Raw genomic sequence first — 26,262 nt, 5'->3', positions numbered from 1 at the left:
TCCACGCCTCTCGTCTCCCTACCGTGACATATAGCCTATATATATTTTTTTTTTTTTGCAGGGTACGGTTTCAAGCATCTGTAAACCATCACTACCATGGTTGTTGTAAAATAGTATTTTAAAAAAATACATCTTGCCAATCAAATATGCGAATCAAGCGATATTATGGCTACTCCATTTATTTGAAATTAACAGGAAATAAGGCAAAAAGAAAAAAAAAATGCTTCACCACTGTACCGTTAATGTACTAAAACATATAAACAAAGTAGCAATGCAAAAGAAATCACAGAAAAGAGATGTAATTTCAAGTTTTGTTTCCATACTCAAAAAAATTATTAGGATTAAACACTTTTAAAGGAACAAGTATTGGAGTTCACCACTTCAGCCTTCGGGAGTGACAACCTGCAACAAACAATTATAATATGTAATTATTGTCAATTTTACTTAAACGCAAATGATTTTGTCAATGAATATAATACCTCTCTTGTCGGTCGTCTTGCTGCGCTGGCGTGGAAGAGTGAAGTCAAAGCGTAAAGATGATGAAGATTCAGGAGTCTTCAAAACCTCCTCGAGCTTCACCTGCTCCTCGTTCTTCTACAGTGAAAAAGCCGTCATTATCTAGCTTCATAATTATTCTATCTCCAAAATAGAAAATACCATCAAATAAAACCACAGAAGGCCTACTTTGTCGTGAGAAGTGAGAATGTGTACGTTTAAAGGAGTTTAGGCCCTTATGTGAGTTAGAGTCATTACTTACATCAGATGGGCTTTGCTGGAGTCTGGTTTTGAGTTTAAGTGTGCTTTGGCTGTCCTTCTCTTTCTCCTTCTCCCTCTCTTTCTCCTTCTCTTTCTCCCTCTGTTGAAGGATAGCATTGCGAGTAGCTCTGTACTCCAGAGCAAAGTCACTGACGGTCTTACAGAACGCCTCTGCGCTCGTTTCTCTCACCATGGGACGCGAGTAACCGAGGAAGAGCAGGAACGAGTGGAATCTGAGTGAAAGGAGAAATTAATATAATGGACCTGTAGACTTTGTTTGCGTTGTCTGAGGAATTTTGTGGAATGGATTTAAACACTATAAGCACTCACTATTGGTGGCTGAAAGCATAATACATATTCAATAAATGAACTCTTCACCAGCTACCACCAGCAATTGTTTGAATTCCTGAACACGCAATATGTCAAAAGAACGAACAGAGCCTGCTTTAAAAAAAAGAAAAAAAATCTGTTTTATTCTAGCTTTATGCATTATTTTGAATGTGGGTAACACTTGAATGTTGGTATGTTTCATAAAAAAAGCAACAGTGTGAGCAAAAAGTTGAGAAAATCAAATTTTTTCAAAGACTTCTGGGTCAAATTCAGAACGATGATCAAAACATATGGAGTAGATCGAAGGCAGTTTTGATTAATCCCGTTATTTGACATATGATATGATAACGTACCACTTGTTTCTGCATCTTCTTCGCATGTGTTTTGATCAGGGGATTCAGTAATCTTTCAGAAGATGTCATAGTGCCCGCAACCGTATAACAGTGAAAACACGGAAAGCCGGAAAAATTCCATGAATGGCGGGGAAGCGTTTTCTCACAAATGTCGGACATTTACATCAATGCCGGGGAAAGAGTTAACTAAGCCTATACAAGTCAAGAGTTTTGACAAACTGGATTTAATTAATGTTTCAAAAGGTTCACTTAAATGCTTGAAATTTGTTTTGTAGACATAAATATAAACAGACTTTTAATAAACATGTCTAATATATGAGAGCATTATACATATTTGGATGTGGATCAGTGTTCGGAGAGAGAGAGAGAGAGAGAGAGAGAGAGAGAGAGAGAGAGAGAGAGAGAGAGAGAGAGAGAGAGAGAGAGAGAGAGAGAGAGAGAGAGAGAGAGAGAGATCTAGGCAGGTGGAGCTGGGGAGGTGGAGGGGTAGAGAGAGAACTTGCATTGTGTGGAGCGATAGTGCATTTGTACGGATGCGTCGAGGTTATATCGGGAAATAGTAATGATGATTACATGAAATCGATTGGCTGGGAACATTACATTTGAATAAACCAATCCGAATGCGAATAGAGTTTCATGGCTGAACTATTCATTTATAGTAAGCAAATGGTGTTACCTGTTGATGACTCTGCGGTGAACTGCTCGTAGCACCTTCAACCTCTCCTCACAGTCTTTCAGAAACTGGCGGAGCCGATGATGGAGACCTGCCTCTTCTCCACCTTCCTCTTTCCTTCCTCCACCTTTCTTCTTCTTTACATCCTTCTCAAGAAGTCTTAGTTGATCCCAGGATGCTTTACAAAGGGATTCAAGCTGGGAGAGATTCAGTTGCACTTGTGTGTAGTCACACTAGAGTGCAGTTGTTTATGAGAGACAGGAAAAGAGGGAGAAAATTAACACAACTTTTTTTTTAAAATTGCACCCATTGGTAGCATATAAAGAAGGGGGCCTAAAACGGACCCTTGGGGCACACCGCATAATTGGGGAACCAATGAAGAAGAAAACTTCCCAAGTTTCCTTCCCAAGAGAAGGAAATATGGTCACTACATGTCCAGAACAAATAACAGGCTTCAAATGAACTGGATATCATTCAAACATCAGGCTGAAGTATAACTTACAAAAATATAATGCATGTTTACTAGTCAAAACTTTTTACACAACAAAAGCATTATGCCGTCTTAGCCTAATGATTGAGAAGCACACGTGTTTCCCACAATGCAATGCACTGAACTTGACTTTCCCTTTCCAGTTAACAAAGTCATATCAGTTTTTATCATCTTCCTGGGTCATTATTTGCAACATTAAAGGCGTTTTTACACAGCTCTGAATTCAAAATGCAATTCAAACATTTATTTCTGAGCTGATAACTGGTTGAAGTAAACATGCAAAGTAACAATGCAGTTTATACTGTGATTTGAAACGTTTAAACTCTGCTATTACACAATCAGTACATAATGCACAATATTCTCCAGCCACATACCTTGCTGGATTTTGTGACGGCAGTGATGTCGGAGTAGAGATCAGAGGATTGTGGGTAAAGCTGGAGCAATAACACACACACGTGATGAAGAAGAGGCTGCCGGCCGTGTGTGTCTCTCACCTGAGAGAGTTTGCCCAGGTAACTCAACTCAAACCCCTTCGCCTGTACAAGATTGAAAACACACACCTTCATGCGATGTGCAGGACACAGGTGACCAGGCACACACATCTTCATACAGGCGTTCTCACCTTACAGCCGTTCAGAAAGTTGCCGATGGCCAGAACAGTTGCAAGTATACAGCGAAACGTCTGATTAGCCGCTAGCTGCTCCATGGCAAGCTTCAGGTGGAAGAGCGGCTCTGCGATCTCCTGTTCACACACACACATACTGTGAGCACAAATCAGCAGACATCACAGACAACAGAACATAAAAGCTCTTTAGTTCATGCTTTTTATTCACATAATTTCAAAAATAATAAATAATCCCATTGTCAAAGTAAGAACAGTTTGCTAACATTCCCATTCAATTATGAAAATATTATTCCTGGATGATTCCTGAATGTTCCCTGAACGTTCGAAACGTCCAGTTTTTTAAATGTTTAAAAATTAATTCTTGGTTATACAAATGTTAAGGTAACATTTAATTTGATAATTTTGCAAACATTACGAAAGTTACTTTTGAATGTTCCCTGAATCTTCTGAAACTAGTAGTAACTTTTAAAAAACATTAGACGAACATCCAACTAAAACCTTATGAACGATGTATAACTAATGGTTTTGTGCTAACGTTTTGAGAACATTATTAAAGAGCAGATAAAGACTTATTGTGTGATCGTCAACCAGTGGATCTCTGAGCTGAGTGAGTGAGTGGAGGCGGGGCTCATTAGCATATTCATAGCACCGCATATACTATGAGGCAAGGGTGTCGAGTTACATTCAAGATTGTTTAAGGCGTGAAGAATGTTTTTTCTCAAATATGTCATTGTGGTGATCAAAGATGAGTTTTAAGGGATAAAATGATTGACTACAAGAGGACTTTAAGCTGTTTATGACCTTACTCAGATGAAGGAAAACGGGTTAACGCATGTATTGCCAGCTTATTAAGCATAATCAGGTTAAGAATGTGCATAGACGCGCTCATTGAGTTTCCCTCACTCTCTCCATGTTGTCGTGGTCCAGAGCGAAGGCCCAGATCTGCAGTCTGGCGCTCAGGTGAGGAACGGTCCCCAGGGTCAGCAGACACTGCTCTGCGGATCCCAGAGACGAGACCGGTGCCCGCGCCCGCGCCTCCGCGATCACATTCAGCTCGTCTTCAGTGGGAACCAGCATCTGCAACCTCTGAACCACAACACATGCATGTCAACAACTACTCCTGCTTTCATTAGCACTATTCAGGCAGGATTAGCTTTATGGGGGTAGATGCAATTTTACCAGGACGACTGTAATAATAATGGCCAATTTGCACAGGATAAGATATCTCAGTAAAACTAGGAGAAGTCGGAGAGTAACTTGGTTAAGTTAGGTCCGGTCGAACGATATTAATTCAATTCTGATTGGGTTATGTTGGTAATAGGCACTCACCTCACGCTAAAAGAAGTTTCATGCCTCTAACAAGTGCTTTCGATCTTCTTTCTGATTTGAATGGTGAATGTGGAAAACACGTGAGTTTTGCCACAGACTTTTCCCACCATCTAGAACACAACTGAATGCTTTTTCAAGTGCCTCCATACTTTAAAAAAACGCGGAAAACTACATTTAAACAGGAAATGATGGAATATTTACGTACATATACAGGTGGTATTACCTGAGGTAATTTTTCCGGACCTTTTTAGTGAAGGTAAAAGTCGGCGTAATCTTTACTGACATGATGATGAAATGCACATTCAAATGGGACTATAATCACTGAGAAGCTTTGGTAATAATTACTTTACTTTTTCCTCTCCATGTTAAACTAGTCCCGTCCGTATAGGGCTGTAGTCGACTACATCATATCTATGGAGAATCTTCCAAAATTAGACCATGTATTTAGAGTGAATTCGTGAATGTTGGTTTGATGCTGTAGGGAGCTCACCTGGATGTCTTCTCTGTCCAGCACAGTGTTGTCCATGCTGAATATGGCAGGAGGGAGCAGGTGTGCCGGTGGGAGTCCGCTCAGCGCTATAGTGATGATGTTACTGCGCTTCACACTCAAAACACACACACACGACTGCTTCTGCTGCGCAAACCAACACACAAAGAGAGATGTGGAGCAGAAACACTGAAGAGCTTGAGGCTGGAATGCACTACGATACTTGACTGATTAGCAGTCTGATGAGTTGAAGCTGTAGTTGCTAAAGTCGTGCCAGAGTCGTCAGATGTCACAGAAGATCAGGCACAGACTCTGGGCTTTTAGCTTCAGACTTCGAGTCCATAGAGTCGGAGGAGATCAAACATGTTTGATGTTTTGAACCGACTTTTTCGGAACAACTTGATACGTCTGTTCTGCGTTTAGTGCAGCGGGTTTCAATATTTCAGATGCCGAAATATGATAATTATGGTACGAAGTAGTAAAATTCAAAAGCCAGCTATATATTTTCCTGTAAAAAGACCAAAATTGTACCTTGAAAATGTATATTATAAATATGCTTTGAATATTATTTTGAAAATATTTAGTTTCTACTATATTGCATTATATATATATATATATATATATATATATATATATAAAAAAATCTACTCATTATTTTACCGTTTTGTAGATGTATTATTTATTTTTTTAATTGTTCAAATCGATTTATTTTTTATCAATGTTTAATTTATTTATTTAGTTAATTTAACTTTATTTCTCATTATTTAGGTTTTTCTTTACTTTTTTTCTCTCCCAATACAAACCTGTTTTTCACAGCCATTTTTTTTTTAATTAAAAAATAACCTTTCATGTAAAAGATCTTAAAGGAACACTCCTATTTTTTATTTTTTGGAAATAGGCTCATTTCCCAACTCCCCTAGAGTTAAACAGTTGAGTTTTAACGTTTTCGAATCCATTCAGCCGATCTCCGGGTCATTTTCTGTCGGTCTTAGTACATGATGTAACTAAGAGTCAAGTTTTAAATAGGAAAAATATTGAAACTCTTTGGTCATTTTTTTGAGAGAGATGCTAAAAGTCTAATCAGATTCAATGGTCTATGCTAAGCTATGCTAAAAGTGCTACCGCCAGACCCGGAGATCGGCTGAATGGATTCGAAAAACGGTAAAACTGTTTAACTCTAGGGAAGTTGGGAGATGAGCCTATTTCCAAAAAAGTGTTCCTTTAAAAGAAAACAATTTCCCCCCTTAGTTTTTAAAAATAACTAAAAAACGTTCTGTGGAATGGAAAGATTCGATGGATTTTAAAGGTTCTTCACTGAGCCATTAAAGCCAATAAAGAACCTTGTTTTAAAATCTGTTCCGTTTGGAAGTCGCGTAGTGCATTCCAGCCTTTACTGACAGGTTTACTTTTAGATGCATATGCGAACATCATCGTCTTACCCGCCGGCACTCCATCAGACTGCAGAGGGCGCTGTTGCTGCTGCTTTTGCTCTCAAACAGGTATTCCAGTCGATTGGTGTCGAGATGAACCGGTTCCAGACCGGCCCAGATGGACTGGGGCCCGAAGCGGCCCACTCTCGGCACCGGCTGCAGACTCACCAGCGCCCTCCAGTGGAGCCTCAGCGTACGAGCGCCTGACGGACCCGGCGACCCGTTGGATACAGGAAGAGGAGGAGCCGAGGGGGGAGGGGGCGGAGCCAAAGGGGGAGGGGGCTGAGGCACGGGGGATGCTGCAATCTGATTGGCCGAAATGCGGGAGGAGTCGTCATCAATGCTGTCCAGCTCAAGATCCTCGTCATCCCAAAGGTCGGAGAAGTCGAGGGCGTTGAGGCGGAGCAGGGGGGCGTGGCTTTTGAGGGATTCGAAAGATTCGGCTTGTTTCATTGGGTCTTCGTTTTTTTTTTTTAGCTAAATTAATGGTGTGCAAAATAATGCCTAGGTGGTGAACCTTCTTCTCCAAATCAACACAATGACCAGATGTCAGCTTAATATGGCTTCTTCATTGGAATTTCCTTGATCAGTGTCCGTTTAGGTTTCATGCAGCAAATGATCCTCCAACGTTACAGGATTTGCCTTGAAGATGTTCCCATGTTCTTCAAGGTAAAAAAACAAAGGCTAGTAAAGATAATCCGTACATCAGCACAGTAGTGCAGCAGATGATCCGTCAACACTGAGTTTGAGCTTGATGTGTCTGAAATCTTGCGGATCATGTGATGTGTGTGTCAGAAGGCCCAGTGAATCCAGCCGCTGCCCGTCAAGCATCTATAGATCCTCTTCAGCCCGTTCTCCTACATCACGCCGCCGTCTTGGTTTCAAGCGCTGTGTTGCGTTGAGCATGTGTGTGTGAGAGACAGACGTGACCCTCCAGACATTATGAGGGGTCGTTTACACGGTGTTTATTTGAGTTGCGCCCTTTTCCTTAATTTCCTTATCCCTCCAGCATCTCCTGTTTATATCACTGCCTCACTGTCTCTCCGTCTCCACCCTTTCTTCCAGTCTCTCCACGCTGAGGCTCACACTGCTGATGGATTTTGGGTCAATAATCACTATACTTGATTGGTTTGGGATCCGAACTAGCGTCTAATTCTAATTATATTGCATAATATATAATAAAAAAAATGTCTTTAGGTTGCTTTCTATCAAGAATATGAGTGTTTTGTTAAAACTCAACTAAATAAACTAAAAGAGTTGAAGAACTCAGTTCAAGTTGCTTTAAGAACCGAAGTGTGTGTGTGTGTGTGTGTGTGTGTGTGTGTGTGTGTGTGTGTGTGTGTGCACTCTAAAAAATGCTGGGTTGTTTCAACCCAATTTTGGGTCAAATAACCAAACGTTGGGTTAAAAAAGTAATTACAAATTTTTACCCAACGGCTAGGTTTGTCCATATTTGACCCACATTGGGTTGAAACAACCCAGCATTTTTTAGTGTGTGTGTGTGTGTGTGTGTGTGTGTGTGTGTGTGTGTGTGTGTGTGTGTGTGTGTGTGTGTGTGTGTGTGTGTGTGTGTGTGTGTGTGTGTGTGTGTGTGTGTGTGTGTGTGAGAGAGAGAGAGAGAAAATCACGCTTTTCCATAAACACATTCAAAAGTCCTTGCCATTAGTTTTTTCTATTTTCCTGCTAGATAAAATGGCTCTTTATATTATATTATATTATATTATATTATATTATATTATATTATATTATACAAGGACTCTTAACAACCATTTGGCTTGAAATAGTGAGTTTTTATCAGTTCTAAAGCATTTGTAGCACAGATATAGAGACATTAAAAACAAATTGTTGGACTGATTTTTATTTTTTTCACTTTCTTTTTTCACTTTCTTTTTTCACTTATGTTTTTCTTCAACATTTACGGGCCTAATAGTAGCTATATCCATGTAAATGCACAATACAGAATCTGTTGGCTTCTGAAGCGAGCGCTGTTCAGAATAATGGCGTCTCGTGTGGCTCAGTCTCCAGAAGCTGTTTGTGTGTCTGTGAACTCAGGGGAAGTCTTTGGTATCACAGGACCGAATGTTTTCCATAATTGAGTTTAATGATGTTTAATTATCTGAGCTTTGAGAGGGCAATCCCAGACTCCGGTCCACAGGGAACGACCTCTGATTATAATCAGGCAAACGCTATTCATATTCATTCTCCTTATGATGGGAAAGAGGCGTATATGAGTCAGAGAGCCTTCAATAAAGCTATTCAACTGCTAGACTTTAATAGGTTTAAATATCTCTCGGTTTTCTCTCTCTCTCTGTTTCTTACATTTTTTTTTGAGTTAGGCCTATTTTAAAAATCTCCAAAACAAATCTTTTCATTTTGAGCATTATATTCCTGTTGATCCGGTTGAACTCATTTAGGAAAACTAATTACGGTAACACTTTACAATAAGGTTCATTAGCCTAGTTAACATTAGTTAACTAAAAAAAGTTAATGATTAGTTAACATTAATTAACTAATGAACTTTGCTGCTGCTAACATGAGCAATACAGTATTCATCTTACTTAATATTACTTGATTAAATATTATATAATAATTATTTTTAATTAATATATAATATTACTTACTAAAATACAGCTGTGCATTGTTTGTTCATGTTGTGAATTAACTAATCATGTTAACAAATACAACCTTTGATTATAATAACGTATGTTGAAATTAATATTAATAAATGCTGAAAATGCTTGTTCATTCTTAGTTCATGTTAACTAAAGTTAACTAATGTGTTAGCCTACCAATTATAATATAACTTTCATAGTAGTATTCCTTTAGAATTTATATATGTTTTAATGTGGATTTATAATAGCCTATATTATGTTTTAATGTCCATTTATATAATAAATATATTTGAGAATGTATCGTATTATCTTATCATTATATTATGTAGGCTACTTCCAGTGATGGAGCTGTATAAGCTGTGATCGTCACGACGACATTCATTGGCTCTCCGTAACGCCATACGTCATCTCTCAACGTCGGGAGCGCGCACGCTCCTTTACCCTGCTAGCCCGGAACCCGGAATGTTATTTATGGCAAGCGCGTTCCCGCGGACCGCACCGTTATCATTCGACGAGCGACTGAGATCGAAACTACAATGTCAAACATTTTTGGGACTCTGAGCGCTTCCGTGTTCACGCGCGCCGGGAATAAGGACCCATCCTGATTTGTTATTATTATAATTATAGAATCTCCCAGCGATCAAATGATATTTCTGGACGCAAAAGATTGAGAGGATGTATCATCTTTCAGAGGTAAGTGACGAGCGAGCGCTTTACGAACTTCACATACCGCAGTGTTATTTTCTGTCGCGCCTTTATAGCGAACATTTCAACGCGGTTATTTAATTATCGCGCGCTTGTTTCATATGAAACTCGTAGTTTTGTTGTTTGTTTATTGTGTTTATAATTACTTTAAATGATTGACGTCAACCCCGATCTTCGTGTGTTACACTATGAAGCGGAGGTGTTGCGTAATGTTATTTAAAGTGTTCGCGAAAGACGATACGAAGAAAACACGCTAAAAAAAAAAAAAAATATGCGACCGAACGAAATATGTGCGCCTGTATTTATTACGTAATGCGCGCGCGGGACAGATGCGCGTGGGATTGAGCTGCAATTCATCTAGGCTTTCTTAGAAGCGCAGTTCCTTGTGAAAATGATTAGAAGAGAAAGAAAACTGTATGTAGGCTATATATATAAGGTTATACATTTCGTAACATGATCGAAAGCAAGCCGGTTCAGTTTCAGACAGCTGCATATGAACCGATGATGGTGCAACCACTTCACAACACTTGTCACGCGCATCACTGTCAATGCTGACATCATGCAATAATACTCTATAGAAACATTGAAATGTATTAATGTACTAAGGTTAATAAATGCTGTATAAGTATTAATTCTTAGTTCATGTTAACTAAGGTAGTTAACTAATGTTAACTAATGAATCTTATTGTAAAGTGTTACCAATGCATTCAGATTCATGTGGTATATGATGAATATCTATAAAAGTCATAATTGTGTGATTATTTTAGAAGTGCTCGTTCGCTCTCCGCCTGCTGATACACTGGTGATGCATGAGTTTCAGTGGAAGTGCTTCTGTCTTTATTTATCCCTCGCTCGCCCGGTGTAGGTGGAAGTGTGAGAGAGAGAGTGAGTCAGGCAGAGATGATGGAGGTGATCAGAAGAAAACACTCCAACGGCCTGTTCTCAGACAACTCCGACAACGACTGTGAGGTATGTGTGTGTGTGTGTGTGTGTGTGTGTGTGTGTGTGTGTGTGTGTGTGTGTGTGTGTGTGTGTGTCATTATGTGAAACACACATGTTGGGTTGATCTCTCTGCAGGACATGGGGGCGTGTGGACAGAGCACAGGTGTGTGTTTGTGTGAAAATACACCCTTCTGCGATCAGCACACACAGGAGGTAAGAGTCTATGGATGGCTGATGTCATGCTGTATTAGAGAGAGAGAGAGAGAGAGAGAGAGTGAGAGAGAGAGAGAGAGAGAGAGAGAGAGAGAGAGAGAGAGAGAGAGAGAGAGAGAGAGAGACTTTCATTCAGCAAGGATGCAAGGTTGAACAAAAGTGAGAGTAAAGCCATTTATTGTGTTACTGAAGATTATATTTCAAATAAATGCTGTTCTTTTAAATGTCCTATTTATCATAGAATCATAAATATACATTTATTTACAAAAACATTAAGCAGCACAAGTTACTGATTTTAACATTGATATATTGATATTCATAAATGTTTCTTGAGCAACAAATCATCATATTAGAATGATCACAGGACTATATTACACTTTACAACATATTCACATAGAAAACAACAGTTTTATATTGTAATATTTCACAATTTTACTATATTTTTGATTAAATTAACACACACACACACACACACACACAAGCACACACACACACACACCCACACACACACACACACACACACACACAGTGCTCGAATTTAATTCTTTTTAAACTTAAATTTATATAATATATTTATCTATAACTATATTACATTTATTAAAACAGGGCTTACATAATATACATCTATACATTTTCTGTCCAGGCAATGGTAAATAACAAAGAGAGATAAGCTACTATTCTTCTTTTACATTTCCGGAGAGACTACATAAGCTAAATCTGAGCTAAATAATGACATTATTATCTTCAGAGCTGCTTTACAGCAGAATAATATCCACAGCTGAGTTTCCATGAATGATTCTGCTATTGTCCTATCACTGTGAAGCTCACTGGCACGATCTGTTGAGGAAAGCACGACAGATACACGTGACCTGACGTGATATACGGCTCTTGAAGACCCACAACAAGCACACGACTTCAAAATACATTGAAATGTCTCAAAAAATAATCCGGGCTTCAAAGCTCACTGCGGTCTGACTGTAATATTCAGAAGTGGCGCAGGAATAATCATATCATAATGTCTCAGAAAGCAGCCAGTGACTTTACATTAACTGTTTAATTTGTTTAATTTAATCTTCAGTTACAAGTGAAAATGTCACAGTTCCAGTCTCACTAAGATGCTTTTGGCTTGTTTTCGACATTTAATTATTGTTGATGTCATGAGTCAGTTTTAATGAATTTGAAATAATTATAAGAAAATAGTAATCAAATCAGATTTGTCTTTGTTATCTTTACTGAGATAAAAATACCTCCCTCAATTTTAGCACTTCATCTAATATTCTGATCTCAATAAGTCTCTCTTTTTAATGTAAATCTATGGTATTTTTTTTGCCATTTTATCATCTGTTAAATACAAGTAAATGATTTAACAAGTGTTGTGTTGTCCGTCTCAGGACTCCCGTGTGAAGTGTGTCCAGTGCGGGAAGAACAGACCCATGATCACCAGATACTCCGAGGGTTACGGCACAGAGGTGAGCGTCTGCACCAAACACTAAACAAATATGGATTATAATAATAGTGTCCGTGACGTCACCCGTTTTTGAAACCCAAAGTGGGCGGAGCCAGAAAATGGGCAAAGAGGCGGATTAGCTGAGGTGACGCTAACAGACAGCAGACAAACGGCTAGTAGTGACATCAGTGGCATTCCACCTGTCACTCAAGTGGCCACGCCCTTAATTATGCAGAACTTATATCCTTCCCTCTGTTTTTTTTTTTACCCGAAACTCATCTTTTAATTTTTTTTTTTTAAATTGAGAGTTCATCAGAGGGGTTCAGGACCCCAGGACTATTGTCGCACTTTAACCACGAATACACAATTTTCTTTTTTTATGGATTCGAGGAGTTAAAAAAAATAACAAATCCTTCCCTCGCCTCGCGGGTCAATTTGACCCCCATGAATGAAATGCGAGGAATGCTTCAGTTCACATAGAAAAACCTAAAAATTCTCAAAATTCAAACTAAAAATGCTAAAACTTTACCAAAAAATTATTTTATAATATTTTTATCTGAATGCTTACTGAGGAGAAACTGACTTTAGGACCCAGCGGAACGGCTCAGTTCCTCCATATAGAGTTTTAAGGCCATCAAGAGTCATGAAATATCATGTTATATTATTATTTTTTCCACAAGAGGTCGGCAAAGATTCCGACTTTAAGATATTTTGAGCTGAATTAAAAGGGTTATGCATGAAATTGTGAGTTATTTTGAATTTAAGGTGAATGAATGTGTGAGAATGAGCTTAAAGATACAATTTTTTTTTTTTTTTGCCGCTAGTGGTTGCTAACCTCTTACAATAAGAAAGGCGTCGGCTGATGACGCAAAATTTCCTGCGGAATTATGGATCTTGTCGTCAAACCGACGGATCTAATAATGTTTATGGATGAGTGAATACATCAATGTTTTTATCATGACTGTGGTATGAAGCGGCCGCGAGTGCTAATGAGAGACAGATATCAGCGCCGCACGCGAGTCCCGCAGATATATAGGAATAAGGAGATTTCATTCTACCGAACTACCCGCAAGTGCTGAATTACGCACACAGGTCAGTTTATTAGACGAATTAAACCTGAGGTAACACAGCGCTGTCTCACTCGCTCTACACTATCACACTAAACTGCATTTGAGTGAAAGTTATAATGTTATTCTGTGTGTTAGTTTGTTGGCTATATGAGACTAGCAGTAAGCTAGATCAACATTAGAATAACATACTGATCATATTATAACATTTCATCATGTTGAGCTATATAACATTGATTTGTTTTGTACATTTGCTCTCCTGTCTAATAAAGTACATGTAAGAGCGTCTCTGTCGAGTGGAAGTTAGTCGCGGACGCTAGCTTTCGGCATCGGTGATCCTCGGTTTAGTTCTCCTTTTGTCCCAAAGTCTGCTTGCCATGATCCATAATTTTTGAACGAAACAACAACAGCGTGCAACTAGACGTTATGCACTACACTCATTACGCACAGTTGTCCACGCCTGTCGCCATGGTTACTATGGCAGTACTTGAGCGGAAACCAGGGATAACGCGAATATTGCATCAGTGACAGTGAACAGTTTTTCCGGGACGGCAATTATTTAATATTGGAATTTCTCTGAAATTAAAAATCTTTGTGAACTTTTGGGATATTGTAAGTACAAAACTGCAGGAAGTATATCACAAGTGATTTTTGGTTATTTTATTACAAAATTTTGACATATTGTACCTTTAAATTACTATTTATTTATTATTCATTGATCAAATTTAGTAATTTAAAGGTAAAAAAAAAAAAAATGCTTTAAATATAGAAAAATAAAATAAGCTTTCTGGACAAAAAAAAAAAAAAAAATTAAGTATAATTTTAGGGCTTCGGGTCATTTTGACCCGCGAGGGAAAGATTTGTTACAGAGTGCGAGGGAAGGATGAGGGTTAAGGCTTAATACAATTTAAACGGATGAGTTATGAAAAAACATGCACCCCATCACAGTCGTCAAAACCACTTTTTGCACCAGACTGTAAACACATTTCTTTCTGCTGTAAAGTTGGGCATTGTAACATGGGGGTCTATGGGATTGAGTCTCTTCTGCAGCCGGTCTCTAGTGGCCAGTCCATGAACTGCAGTTTCCGTCACTTCTGTGTTGGATTCAAGAGAGAGAAAGGAAGCTTGTCGCCTGGTTTGCACGACTCTGAATGTATGAGTGCAAGTGTGTGTGTTTCAGTGTGTGACTCGTGTTTCAGGAGGAGTGTGTCCAGTCTCATCCTCAGGGAGACAGTGATGCAGACGCAGACATCGAGGACACGGACAGCAGGTGACACACACACACACACACACACACACACACACACACACACACACACACACACACACACACGTTGAACTGCATCCACTTCTACAACTCTTTCTCTGCATTGTGATTGGTTCAGGCTCCAGATTGCGGGTTCCCTCCAGCGAATCAGCTCCCGGAAGAGGAAGCGTCAGCGAATCACGCGACAGGACACGACGGAGAGCGAAGACGACGGTGGGCGGAGCCACAGGACTCACCGCTGGAGTCTCCGACTCAGTCCTCATCGCTCACACAACAGGACCATACTGGAGGTCAAATACACGTCTTCAGTATTCGGCATTACTGAAATTACTTACATTTGTAATTGTGTTCAAAATGACTGATGCATTAAATGCAATAATACAATCTAGTTAATGAAATAATCAAATAATAAAAGCACTGGATTTTTTTGACCATGTAAAATAAAGAAAAAGTTATTGGGTCTCATTCATGAAACACGAGCAGAACGAATGTTTGTGTAAATCGTGTGTAAAGTGGTTCTGGCGTAAATTTTCGGATTCATTAAAATGTTCGTATTTTCCAAATGTTAGTTGGTACGAAAGAAATCTACACCTGCTCCCAACCACGCGTAAATAGTGCGTTTAACATCCGAATGTTTTGCTCATTAATAAGGCTGCATTTTAATTCACCTTAATCGGGTACATTTACACACAGCATTTTGAAAAAATATTATATATAGTAATTACATTTGGTTTTTCTTTTTACTTTTATTATGAGAGCCAGTAATAGCATCTGCAAACTGAACACTTTAATCAAATAATTAATTGCTTTCAATAGGGCTGGGCTATATTTTTTCGAAGTGAACTAATTTGTTTTTTTCAGTCGAGCTTCATGTCGAACCGTTTTCTCTTCACTTCTGTGACTGTTCGATTAACAGATGAAACTCCAGTAACTGCGTCTGTAATATCTGCCAATCTTCCTTTTTTTAGGACCTGATACGCTTGAAAATAAAATGTGGCGTTTTGAATGAACTTCTGATAATAAAATATTATCTGATAATGAGCAATTTTTCTTTTTCATTCGCTTTTAAGAAGAAATGTTGAAATCCTTCGTTTGGTGTCATAATATGATGCCCATATATGGTTGTCAGTCGGATTTAATGGGCGGGATTTATGGTAATTTGAGAATGAGCGTGCACGCGCGTCCCATTTACGACTGATTGGAATTCATTAACACACACACACGTTTCACTATCACATCTGACGTTTACGAAGTATTTGTGAATCAGGAGAAGAGTTTTCGGGAAGGTCTCTTTACGCGCAAATCACTCACATATTTACTCGTATATTTACGAATATTTCATGAATGAGGCCCATTGTTTTTATTTTTATGTACCTTATAATATGCATAGAAAATATATGCATATTAGTAAATAATAATAAATTATATCTTTTTTTTATTATATATATATTATTATATAATAATAAATATATATATCATTTTAGTATTAATATACTATTATAGTTTTTTTATATATTTTTATTTTTATAATTTTATTAATGTTTTTTGTTTTATATTTTCCATTTTCTTTTTAATTTTAGGAAGTTTTTTTTACATCTTATTTGTTTATTTAATACGTCTTAAATATATATTTTTAAAATATAAATGTACTTTTTTTATCAGAGTTTTAAATATAGTTTTTATTTGTTTTTAGTTCATTTATATATTTATATTCATTTTTATTTTTTGTAAATTTGGAAATTCATGTTAAACTAAAATGTTGCCTTGGCAATTACATTCAAATTATTTAAAATGTCTTGAACTATATTAAAGGGTTAGTTCACCCAAAAATGAAAATAATGTCATTAATGACTCACCCTCATGTCGTTCTAAGCCCGTAAGACCTCCGTTCATCTTCGGAACACAGTTTAAGATATTTTAGATTTAGTCCGAGAGCTTTCTGTCCCTCCATTAAAACTGTATATACAGTATACTGGCCATGTCCATAAAGGTAATAAAAAGATCATCAAAGTAGTCCATGTGACATCAGTGGGTTAGTTAGAATTTTTTAAAGCATCGAAAATACTTTTTGGTCCAAAAATAAAACAAAATAAGACTTTATTCAGCATTATATTCTCTCCCGGGTCTGTTGTCAATCCTTCACAGTGACGCTGATGGCGTAAGACGCTGATGACGTGTTATCTGGTGCGCCCGAGCTTCATTTATAGTCTGAGGGAAACGCACGCTGTAAAAGTGTCTCATCCGCGACATGCACATTTACGCACCATTAAAAAAATGATATCCACGCAAACAATGTAGAATAGCTTGAATATAGCGTGCGTCTCCCTCAGACTGTAAACGAAGCTCGGGCGCACCAGATAACACGTCATCAGCGTCTTCCGTCAGCAGCGTCACTGCGGAGTCCTGAACGCAGATTCACAACAGACCCAGGAGAGAATACAATGCTGAATAAAGTCTTATTTTGTGTTATTTTTGGACCAAAAAGTATTTTCGATGCTTCAAAAAATTCTAACTAACCCACTGATGTCACATGGACTACTTTGATGATCTTTTTATTACCTTTATGGACATGGCCAGTATACTGTATATACAGTTTCAATGGAGGGACAGAAATCTCTCGGACTAAATCTAAAATATCTTAAACTGTGTTCCGAAGATGAACGGAGGTCTTACGGGCTTAGAACGACATGAGGGTGAGTCATTAATGACATTATTTTCATTTTTGGGTGAACTAACCCTTTAAGTAATACCACAAGTAAAACAATGTTATATATGTAAAACATCACATATGGACTAATATAAATGAAGTAACAGTGTTTTGAAGCCACCCGATTGGCCGCAGCCTCCTCTTGATGGTCTCTCTCTGTCCCGCAGGAGAGTGTGTCTCAGGTCCGTCCGCTGGTCATCTGCCGCTGTGCCGCGCGAGACACTCAATCCGTGACGGATGACAAACCCGCCGGGGGAAAATGGCTCCTCGGAGCGTTCCCCGTCCCACTGTCCCCGCCGGTGTCCTGCTATCTGCTCATCGTCCCGCTGTCCGTGTCTATCATCATCATTCTCATGTCATTCCTCTTACTGCACACAGACACCTGACCTCGCCTTATGACATCACTGTAATCCTCCTATGGGATACAGCCGTTCAGTTCACATGTACAGTTATATTAGATCATGCACTTTTAATCAACACATTTCATTTTAAACTCTTTTGTACAGTGTTATCCATGGAAGACCATTTCTGCCACATAAGAAAATAAAATGCTTGGGTATAATTATGAGATAAAAAGTAAAAATCATGACATACAACGTCATAATTCTGAGATAAAAATATCAAAATTATGACATAAAAGTCATAATTATAACAAAAAAGTAACTTATAAGATAAATCAAAATTATGAATTATGACAATTATTAAACTGAAAAGTATTTCATAATTATGAGATACAAAGTTAATATTATGGCATACTAATTCATAATTATGTCATATAAAGTCAAGACAATTGACATACAAAGTCATTATGAGAAAAAAAGTCATAATTATGGCATAAAAGTTATAATTATAACAAAAAAGTAAATAAATAAAAAGTCAAAATTAGGACATACTAAGTTATAATTATGAAACTATGAAAACACTTAGTCATACTTATGAGATAAAAAGTCAAAATTGGCATTCATAATTATGAAATACAGTGTCATGATTATGAGATAAAGTCAAAATTGAAATTAAAGTCACAAGGTCAATTATGAGATAAAAAGTAACAAATTATGGCATACTAATTTATAATTATGGAATTATGAATTATTTCTGTCATAATATGAGATAAAAAGTCTAAATTATGACATGAAAGTCATAATTATGACAAGAAAGTAAGTTATGGGATTAAAAGTCAAAATTATGACATACTAAGTTATAATTATGGAACTGAAAATTCCGTCATAATTATGAGATACAAATACAAAATTATGCCATACTAAGTTATAATGAAAATTCTGTGAAACAAAGTCATAATGATGACAAAATTATGACATTTCCATCATAATTATGGCTTATTATGTCATAATTTAAACTTTTTATGTCATGATTTGGACATTTTATGTTTTAAGCAAGATTTTTCTGTATATGGTGGAAATAGGCTTCCATAGTTATCGAACGCCAAAGACATCAAACTCATTTGACAAAAAGCACATTTGGATGCATGACGTGAGTGTGTAATTACAGCGATAATGTAATTAAGAGAAAGCACTGTGTCAAACGTCAAAGTATCTATAGTCAAAAGCAAGTTTCCACACGTAATCGCTCGTGTTCAAGTGTAAAGCTGTACTTTTTTACAGAAGGCGTCTCTTCACAAGGAAAAATTACTGTAATCGTGGCTAATTACATTTCACATTGAAATTTCATTGGCTTTAAATAATAATAATAATAATAAAAAGCACCAGAGCTCAAATTGATGGACTCAGCCGTTTAGTAAGATGAGAACATACTGTATAGGTCTATATTTTTTAATATAATACAAAAGATGTAAGTAATGACCATGCACTCGGTTCTTTGAGATGTGGAGTAGTTTCATACGACGGTGTAAAGTGGGCGTTCAGTGAGTTTGAGGAGGTTTTCTTGACCTAGACGAGGAGGATGAAGGCCATGTTCACCCTGAAGAGCGAGATCTATCCTCATCTGCGGTTAGCCATGACCTTTAGTACATTAACCAGACTTCAGTCACTCCAGAACGATTCTAGAAAGGCTGCATCACCTATAACAGCATCTGAGGGCAAAAGAAAGATGTTTTACGGCCAGAACACATTTTTACCCTTTAAACGTTTTTTAAATCGTGCACAACATCCATCATCTTGATGAAGTAAATCATTGTTATCTAACTCTTCATGTGTGGGAGAGAAGCCAAAGCCCACCGCCACATGTGGGCTGAATCTATGCAAGCGTCAATCGTTTTACAAACTCTTTTTCTGTGTAAATATGCTCTTAAATCGCTTATTCTGTATTTCATCTGTTCCTGATTCTTCATGTGTGTTCATGGATGCGTTCTTCTGTGTAAAGGGGCTGTTGTTTTAAGGCTTTACCGCATTTGAACCGTCTCCAGACGCAATATTCACTGACAGAAGCACAAGAGTCGGGTCAGATGAGTCCAGGCTTTCCCATAATCCCTCTGCATTAGTTCATTACCTGAACGTGTCAAGACATTTCATTTTAAACTATTTTGTACAGTGTTATCTGTGGAAGACCATTTCTGCCACATAAGAAAAAAAAATGCTTTGGTATGATTTTGAGATAAAAAGTCAAAATTGTGACATAAAAGTCATAATTATGACAAAAAAGTAACTTATAAGATAAGTCAAAATGATGAAATACTAAGTTTCAATTACTAAACTGATTTTTTTTCACAATTATGAGATAAAAAGTAGAAATCATGACGTACAAAGTCATAATTATGAGATAAAAAGTCAAAATTGTGACATAAAAGTAATATTTATGAAATATTATTAATAAAAGTCATGATTATGACAAAAAAGTAACTTATAAGATAAGTCAAAATAATGAAATACTAAGTTTCAATTATTAAACTGAAAATTGTTTCATAATTATGAGATAAAAAGTCCAAATGATGGCATACAAAGTCATAATTATGAGATAAAAAGTCCAAATTGTGACATAAAAAAGTAACTTATAAGATAAGTCAAAATTATAAAATACTAAGTTTCAATTATTAAACTGAAAATTGTTTCATAATTATGTCAAAATGTCAAAATCATGACATACAAAGTCATAATTATGGCATATAAAGTCAAAACAATTGACATACAAAGTCATAATTATGAGAAAAAAAGTCATAATTATGGCATAAAAGTTATAATTATGATACTACATTAATACGTTTACTTAATACTAAGTTATAATTTTGAAACTATGAAAATACTTTGTCATACTTATGAGATAAAAAGTCAATTGATATTCATAATTATGATATAAAGTGTCATGATTATGATAAAGTCAAAATTGACACAGAAGTCATAATTTTGACAAGTTTACCGCATTTGAACCGTCTCGAGACGCAATATGGACTGACAGAAGCACAAGAGTCGGGTCAGATGAGTTCAGGCTTTCCCATAATCCCTCTGCATTAGTGCATTATCTGAGCGTGAGCGTTCACAGTTTTCCTCTAGGTCATCAGCTGCATGTTTATAATTGCTAAAACAATCTGTATCTGCATCTGTACCTCATTCCAGCTTCTTCCAGATCTCACAGTTATTCATATTTGCTCACTGCATATTTTCCTTTTTATGTTATATATATATTTTTCCCTGTGGAAATGGTATTGTAAATTAAAAATGGTAATTTGTAAAGTATGTGTCTGGATTTTAAGAGAAATAAAAATATAGTTTGACAGCAAGTCTTGAGTGTCTTATTTTCACAATTAACAATTGTTATAACTTATATCTGCGGTGTATTTTGGTTGTTTTCTTTCCCCTCTTTCTTTCATTCTTGACTGTCATGATTCTTAGGCTCATGGTCCCAAATTATTATATGTGTATATTCTGTAAATATTTGTTTCTTGTTTTATTGTAAAAAAATAATCTGGTGGTTTCTTTACGATTTTGACTTTAATTTATAACTGTCTCTACCTGATTCACTTCACCACACAAGTCATTGATTAACTGAGCCTGTGTCTTTTATTTAAATATTTTCTTAATTTATCTAACTTTATCAATAATATGTTACATACCCTATTAGCCCTAGACATCTTAAATAATGAGACATAACATAATTGGGGACTCGTCGTTTGTAACTTTAAAAATAATTGTGTGTTGTTTTGATAATGGCAGAGATTCAGTTTGCGGTAATACTAATAAGATTGCTCATGGCTTTTAATTGCAGAGTTTCCTTGACATTCCCTCGTTAGAGATGATGGAATCATCATCGTTTGATACAGTGAATCATATGTTATGTTATCCAATCTGTCAAAGATTAATTTCTCTCCCAATGCTCTGACATGTCTTATTTAGATTCTAGAAAGCAGTGCACCAGGATTAATGATAGATGCTCCTCCTTTGCTAACTGCACTACCGGTGCCCCTCAGGGATCTATTTTAGGACCAATTTTATTTCGCTTATATATTAATGACCTGCCATTGATTTGCCCAGAAGTCCACATCCAAATGTACGCAGACGATACAGTTATCTATACCCATGCACAAACTGGAGAACAAGCTGCAACAACACGTACTGCAGTTATAACCAAAGTATCAGACTGGTTAACTCTCAGTTGTCTTACTCTTATGGCGCTTTTCCATTACCAGTACCAGCTCAACTCGACTCGCCTCAACTCGCCCTGGCTCACTTTTCGCTCCGTTTTCCATTGCAGAGAGTACCTCCACAATAGTACCTGATCGTCATTGCAACGCGACACACACCCACTACCCACACACACAGGACAATGGAGGAAATCGAGTGTATGCTGTTTTACATAATATTAGTAATAGGTATATCACGCAATCTCTGGCAAAACTATTTTAAAATGTCGGGGTTATACAGGATACTCCGTCTGGCGCGTGCAATGATGATGCAGTGAGTAGTGACGATTCTCTCTGACCAATCAGCAGTCTGCCGTGTTTCATGTCACATTTTAGTATCGCCTAAGCTGATACGAAAAAAAGTATCTGGAAGCAGGTACCGGTACAACTTTTACACAGTGGAAAACCAAACAAAGGCGAGTCGAGTCGAGCTGGTACTGTGTAGTGGAAAAGCGCCATTAATGTAAGCAAAACAGTGGGCATGTATTTCTCAAGAGGAGTGTTACACAACATCAGCCCGATATCTGTATTATGGGAGAGGTGATACATATTGTTGATCATTTCAAGTATCTGGGCCATAATTATTGATTCTAACTTAAGTTTAAAAAAAACACATAAAAAAGATCTCCAATTGTGTCAGAGCTAGTTTAGCTAATTTTAGACATATAAGACACCAGTTACCAATAGCCGCAGCTAAACTGTTTATGCATTCAATGATCTTCTCCCATTTATCTTACTGTTCTACAAGCTGGTCCCAGGCGGGTGGGACTACGCTAAAACCTTTATGTACCCTTTACAAACAAGCTGTGGAAGTTCTTGACAAAAAAAAACAAGAAACTACCACCACTGCACCATCATGCAAAAATACAACATTAACCTTTGACAGTTTTCTCTGTTTTGCAGACATGTGCCTGACGTATAAATTGACTCATGATCTTGCAACACCCCCACTCAAGCAATGTGTGTCATTTTGCAGAGATAAGGTTAGGGTCACCAGGGCTTCTGGACGAGGTGACTGTTACACTCAATTTAGGAAGACTACATTTGGTCAATCAGCTTTTTCATTTACTGAGGTAGAAAAGTGGAACTTAATTCCACTTCACATTAGAGATTGTGCAAGTCTCAGCAGTTTTAAAATGTCCTTAAAGACTTGGCTGAAGGCGAATCAACTATGTGACCGAGTTAAAGCCGAAGTGATAGATGGACTGTTTGAATTGGAGATTTTGAGCCGAGTGTAGGATGTTACTGAAGCGGGGAAAGCGACCATGGCTGAGGCAGTTCCCTTTCGCAGGGAACTCGCACTGCGTCGTTGAAAACGACTCTTTGGGGACGCTCCCTAAGCGTACGCCTCTGAAGTATGAATGAAACTAATCCAATCCTGATTGGTGTTGCGTCGTGACGTAACATGTGACGGCATAACCGGATGCATAAAAGTGTCGCCGGCGCACACACACATTAGCTTTCGCTCTTCAGCAAGCGCTCTCTGTTTTTGTCTGTCTTATTTGGTGTTGTCTGTCTGATCCAGTCACTGTATTATGGCGAGTGAGCAATTCATTAGATGTGTGCACCCCTGCCCAAAATATATTACGAGTGGGGACACGCATCAGTTGTGTGTGAATTGTTTTGGAGTGTAACACACGCACGGGCAGCTCTCGAGGGGGCTGTCTGTGATCTCTGTGAAACACTCCCTATCAGTAGGCTACTGCGCTCGCGTTCCCCGTGGTTCAGGTCCCGCGTCCGTTGAGGCGGCGCGGTGACTCAGATCGCGGGGTTCGCAAAGGGATCTTGCAGACGAGGATGAGACTGCTGCGGCACTTTCTCATTCTTCATCTGAAGGTTCTAAGGCTCTCGTTCATGGTGCAGAAGCCCGCGCTGCGGCTTCTTCTGCCCGTGACGAGACCTCGATGTTTGAACTATCTGCTTCCGAGGGAGTGGATGTGTTCAGCATCGAGGCGGCCGGATGAGCGTGAGTTAAATTCACCAGCTCGCGTTCCCCGCGGTTCGGGTCCCGCGTCCGTTGAGGCGGCGCGTCGACTCAGATCGCGGGGTTCACGGGGATCTTGCAAATGAGAATGAGACTGCTGCGGCACTTTCTCATTCCCTATTTGAAGGTTCTGTGGCTCCCTTTCATGGTGCAGAAGCCCGCGCTGCGGCTTCTTCTGCCCGTGATGAGAACATGATGTTTGAACTATACACTTCTGAGGGAGTGGATGTGTTCAGCATTAAGGCGGGTGAGCGTGAGTTAAATTCACACAGCTCGCGCGCGGCGAATCAGATCGCGGGGTTCGCGATAGGATCTTGCAGATGAGAATGAGACTGCTGCGGCACTTTCTCATTCCCTATTTAAAGGTTCTGTGGCTCCCGTTCATGGTGCAGAAGCCCGCGCTGCGGCTTCTTCTGCCCGTGATGAGAACCTGATGTTTGAACTATCTGCTTCTGAGGGAGTGGGTGTGTTCAGCATCGAGGCGGATGAACGTGAATTAGACTCGCCAGCTCACGTTCTCCGTTGTTCAGGTCCGCGACTCAGATCGTGGGGTTCGTAAATAAAATAAATAATAAAATATGAATTTTGCTGATGAGAGTGAGACTGCTGCGGCACTTTCTCATTCGAATGGTTCTAAGCCCGCGATGCGGCTTCTTCTGCCCATGACAAGCACCCGATGTTAAAATAAAAAATCTTCAACATCGAGGCTTATAGCGTGTTGTGATCCGTGCTGTGGCCAGATGAAAATTAACTGGCCACATGTTAGACAGGAAGCGCTTAATAAATAACTAAGAAAGGAAATAAGTGAACACTTCCTGCAGCAACAATCACAACATCAGCGCTGGAGCTTACCATTTTTATTGATTTATTTATTTTTCCTGACTTGTATAATTATCTAAGTCATGGGATAAACCCCACTCCTTCCTCTAGAGCCCCTCCCTCTGGAGTTTGGCAACAGATAAATTTATCTCGCTCTTTTGATCAGAAGGATGACCTGAGGGCCGTCCTTCAGGCAAGAGGGTTTCAGGAAAGAGGTTCTACCTGAAATAAAAATTAGACCCTTTCCCTCCCCCCCCCCCCCGTTGTAGAGCAACTGAGGTTGTTCTCACAGCGGAGCCCTCAGGAAAACTATGTGGTTGCCCGCCGTCCAAGACGCTTCGGGCCACATCAGTTTCCAGCGAACGCATACTGTTGTGTTTGCTCCAAAAAGCTTGAAAAAGGGCATTGACTATGGTTACAAAATCGGTCTCGACTAATCCCTGCCGGTCATCTGCTTCAGGGGGTTGAGAACAATGCTCAAAGACTACCCGAAACCAGCCTCAAGGGGCTGGTTCCCGTAATAGATTTTGTTGAAGCGTAAGCAGGATTGGGTGATGGAACAAAAAGTATACTCTTTACTGGTCAGAGAGGCCATATGATGGGTTCCTCCTCCAGACAGGGAGTCCGGATTTCTCAGCCGGTACTTTATAGTTCCAAAGAAGGATGGAGGGTTCCTGCCGATTTTAGATCTGAGTCACTTAAATCGTTCTCTGAGGAGCTTCAGGTTCAAGATGCTCATCGTGAATCAAATCAGGTCCGAGGACTGGTTTATCACGATAGGTCTAAAAGACGCATACTTGCTCCATCCTTCCAATATACAGGAGGTTCCTGAGGTTCGCTTTCGGGGGCGAAGCGTACCAAATTCGTTTGGCCTAGCACTCTCCCCTCACAAAAGCTCCAAGTGTATGGATGCAGCTCTGGTCCTACTGAGGCTTCAGGACATCCTCACACTTAATTGAATCGACGACTGGCCCATTCTGGCTCAGTCTCGAGCAATGGCAGTTCGGCATCGAGATGTCGTCCTTGGCCGTATTCCGAGCTTGGGGGTGAGACTCAACACGAAGAAAAGCGTGTTGGTACCAGCTCAGAAAACTACGTTTCTGGGCGTGGTATGGAACTCAGATACAATGTGGGCACATATGTCTTCCGCGTGTATCGAGTCCATCTGGGCCATGGCATCCGGGATAAAGCTAGGCCAGGCCATCACTGTAAAGCAATTTCTAAGAGTGCTGGGCCTCATGGCAGCTGTGTCCAACATAATACCTTTTGGACCTTCTACACATGAGGCTCCTTCAGTGGTGGCTGATAGCCAAGGGGATTTCCCCAAGGGGGAATCCGTTCCGAACAATCAGGGTTACGCGCCGATGCCTTCGTTTCCCTAATTAATATGGAAGAAACCTTGGTTCCTGTCCCAAGGGCCAGTGTTAGCAGCGTC

General features: G+C 38.8%; 3 protein-coding genes and 1 long non-coding RNA gene across 6 annotated transcripts in view; 2 read left to right on the top strand and 2 right to left on the bottom strand.

Annotated features, from left to right (window-relative positions):
- The window catches only part of LOC306992573 (uncharacterized protein), an 868,003-nt gene that overhangs the window by 4,651 nt on the left and 837,090 nt on the right, over positions 1–26,262 (top strand). The window lies entirely within an intron of this gene.
- LOC306987526 (FH1/FH2 domain-containing protein 1) lies at positions 58–7,387 on the bottom strand. Its single transcript, XM_079591871.1, has 9 exons — positions 6,483–7,387; positions 5,047–5,190; positions 4,131–4,313; positions 3,225–3,344; positions 2,977–3,138; positions 2,116–2,345; positions 758–989; positions 480–594; positions 58–402 (listed from the first exon to the last, which is right to left on the bottom strand). The coding sequence occupies exons 1-9, from the start codon at positions 6,924–6,926 to the stop codon at positions 374–376; spliced, it is 1,659 nt and encodes a 552-aa protein (XP_079447997.1). The 5' UTR covers positions 6,927–7,387; the 3' UTR covers positions 58–373.
- On the top strand, positions 9,553–20,439 carry LOC307012633 (uncharacterized protein). 3 transcript variants are annotated; one of them, XR_013800649.1, is made up of 8 exons: positions 9,553–9,778; positions 10,656–10,759; positions 10,868–10,945; positions 12,337–12,414; positions 14,659–14,729; positions 14,845–15,016; positions 17,601–18,590; positions 20,247–20,350. XR_013800649.1 is itself a non-coding variant. In XM_079639520.1 (7 exons), exons 2-7 carry the CDS (start codon positions 10,691–10,693, stop codon positions 17,817–17,819), a joined length of 687 nt encoding a protein of 228 aa, XP_079495646.1. In that variant the 5' UTR covers positions 9,553–9,778; positions 10,656–10,690; the 3' UTR covers positions 17,820–20,439. The 3 variants fall into 3 exon arrangements, 2 of the variants coding, with proteins under 2 accessions (XP_079495646.1, XP_079495647.1); XM_079639520.1 differs by having other exon boundaries at positions 17,601–20,439; XM_079639521.1 differs by having other exon boundaries at positions 9,557–9,778; positions 14,662–14,729; positions 17,601–20,439.
- LOC307012643 lies at positions 20,147–21,122 on the bottom strand. Its single transcript, XR_013800662.1, has 2 exons — positions 20,428–21,122; positions 20,147–20,278 (listed from the first exon to the last, which is right to left on the bottom strand). It is a non-coding gene; the product is annotated as an uncharacterized lncRNA (long non-coding RNA).

Source organism: Phoxinus phoxinus, assembly GCF_949152265.1.
Source record: "Phoxinus phoxinus genome assembly, chromosome: 2".
Classification (NCBI taxonomy): domain Eukaryota; kingdom Metazoa; phylum Chordata; class Actinopteri; order Cypriniformes; family Leuciscidae; genus Phoxinus; species Phoxinus phoxinus.
Note: the sequence above shows the minus strand (reverse complement) of the source record. Positions and strands in the feature narration are given on the sequence as shown.

Bases quoted from the DNA above. Each gene is read 5' to 3' on its own strand.
- LOC306987526 (XM_079591871.1), bottom strand. From the start codon at position 6,926: ATGAAACAAGCCGAATCTTTCGAATCCCTCAAAAGCCACGCCCCCCTG. The intron at 5,191-6,482 runs GTAAGACGATGA...TGGTTTGCGCAG, and splicing joins GTCTGATGGAGTGCCGGCGG to CAGAAGCAGTCGTGTGTGTG. The intron at 2,346-2,976 runs GTATGTGGCTGG...ACTGCACTCTAG, and splicing joins CCGTCACAAAATCCAGCAAG to TGTGACTACACACAAGTGCA.
- LOC307012633 (XM_079639520.1), top strand. From the start codon at position 10,691: ATGATGGAGGTGATCAGAAGAAAACACTCCAACGGCCTGTTCTCAGAC. The intron at 10,946-12,336 runs GTAAGAGTCTAT...TGTCCGTCTCAG, and splicing joins GCGATCAGCACACACAGGAG to GACTCCCGTGTGAAGTGTGT. The intron at 15,017-17,600 runs GTCAAATACACG...TCTGTCCCGCAG, and splicing joins ACAACAGGACCATACTGGAG to GAGAGTGTGTCTCAGGTCCG.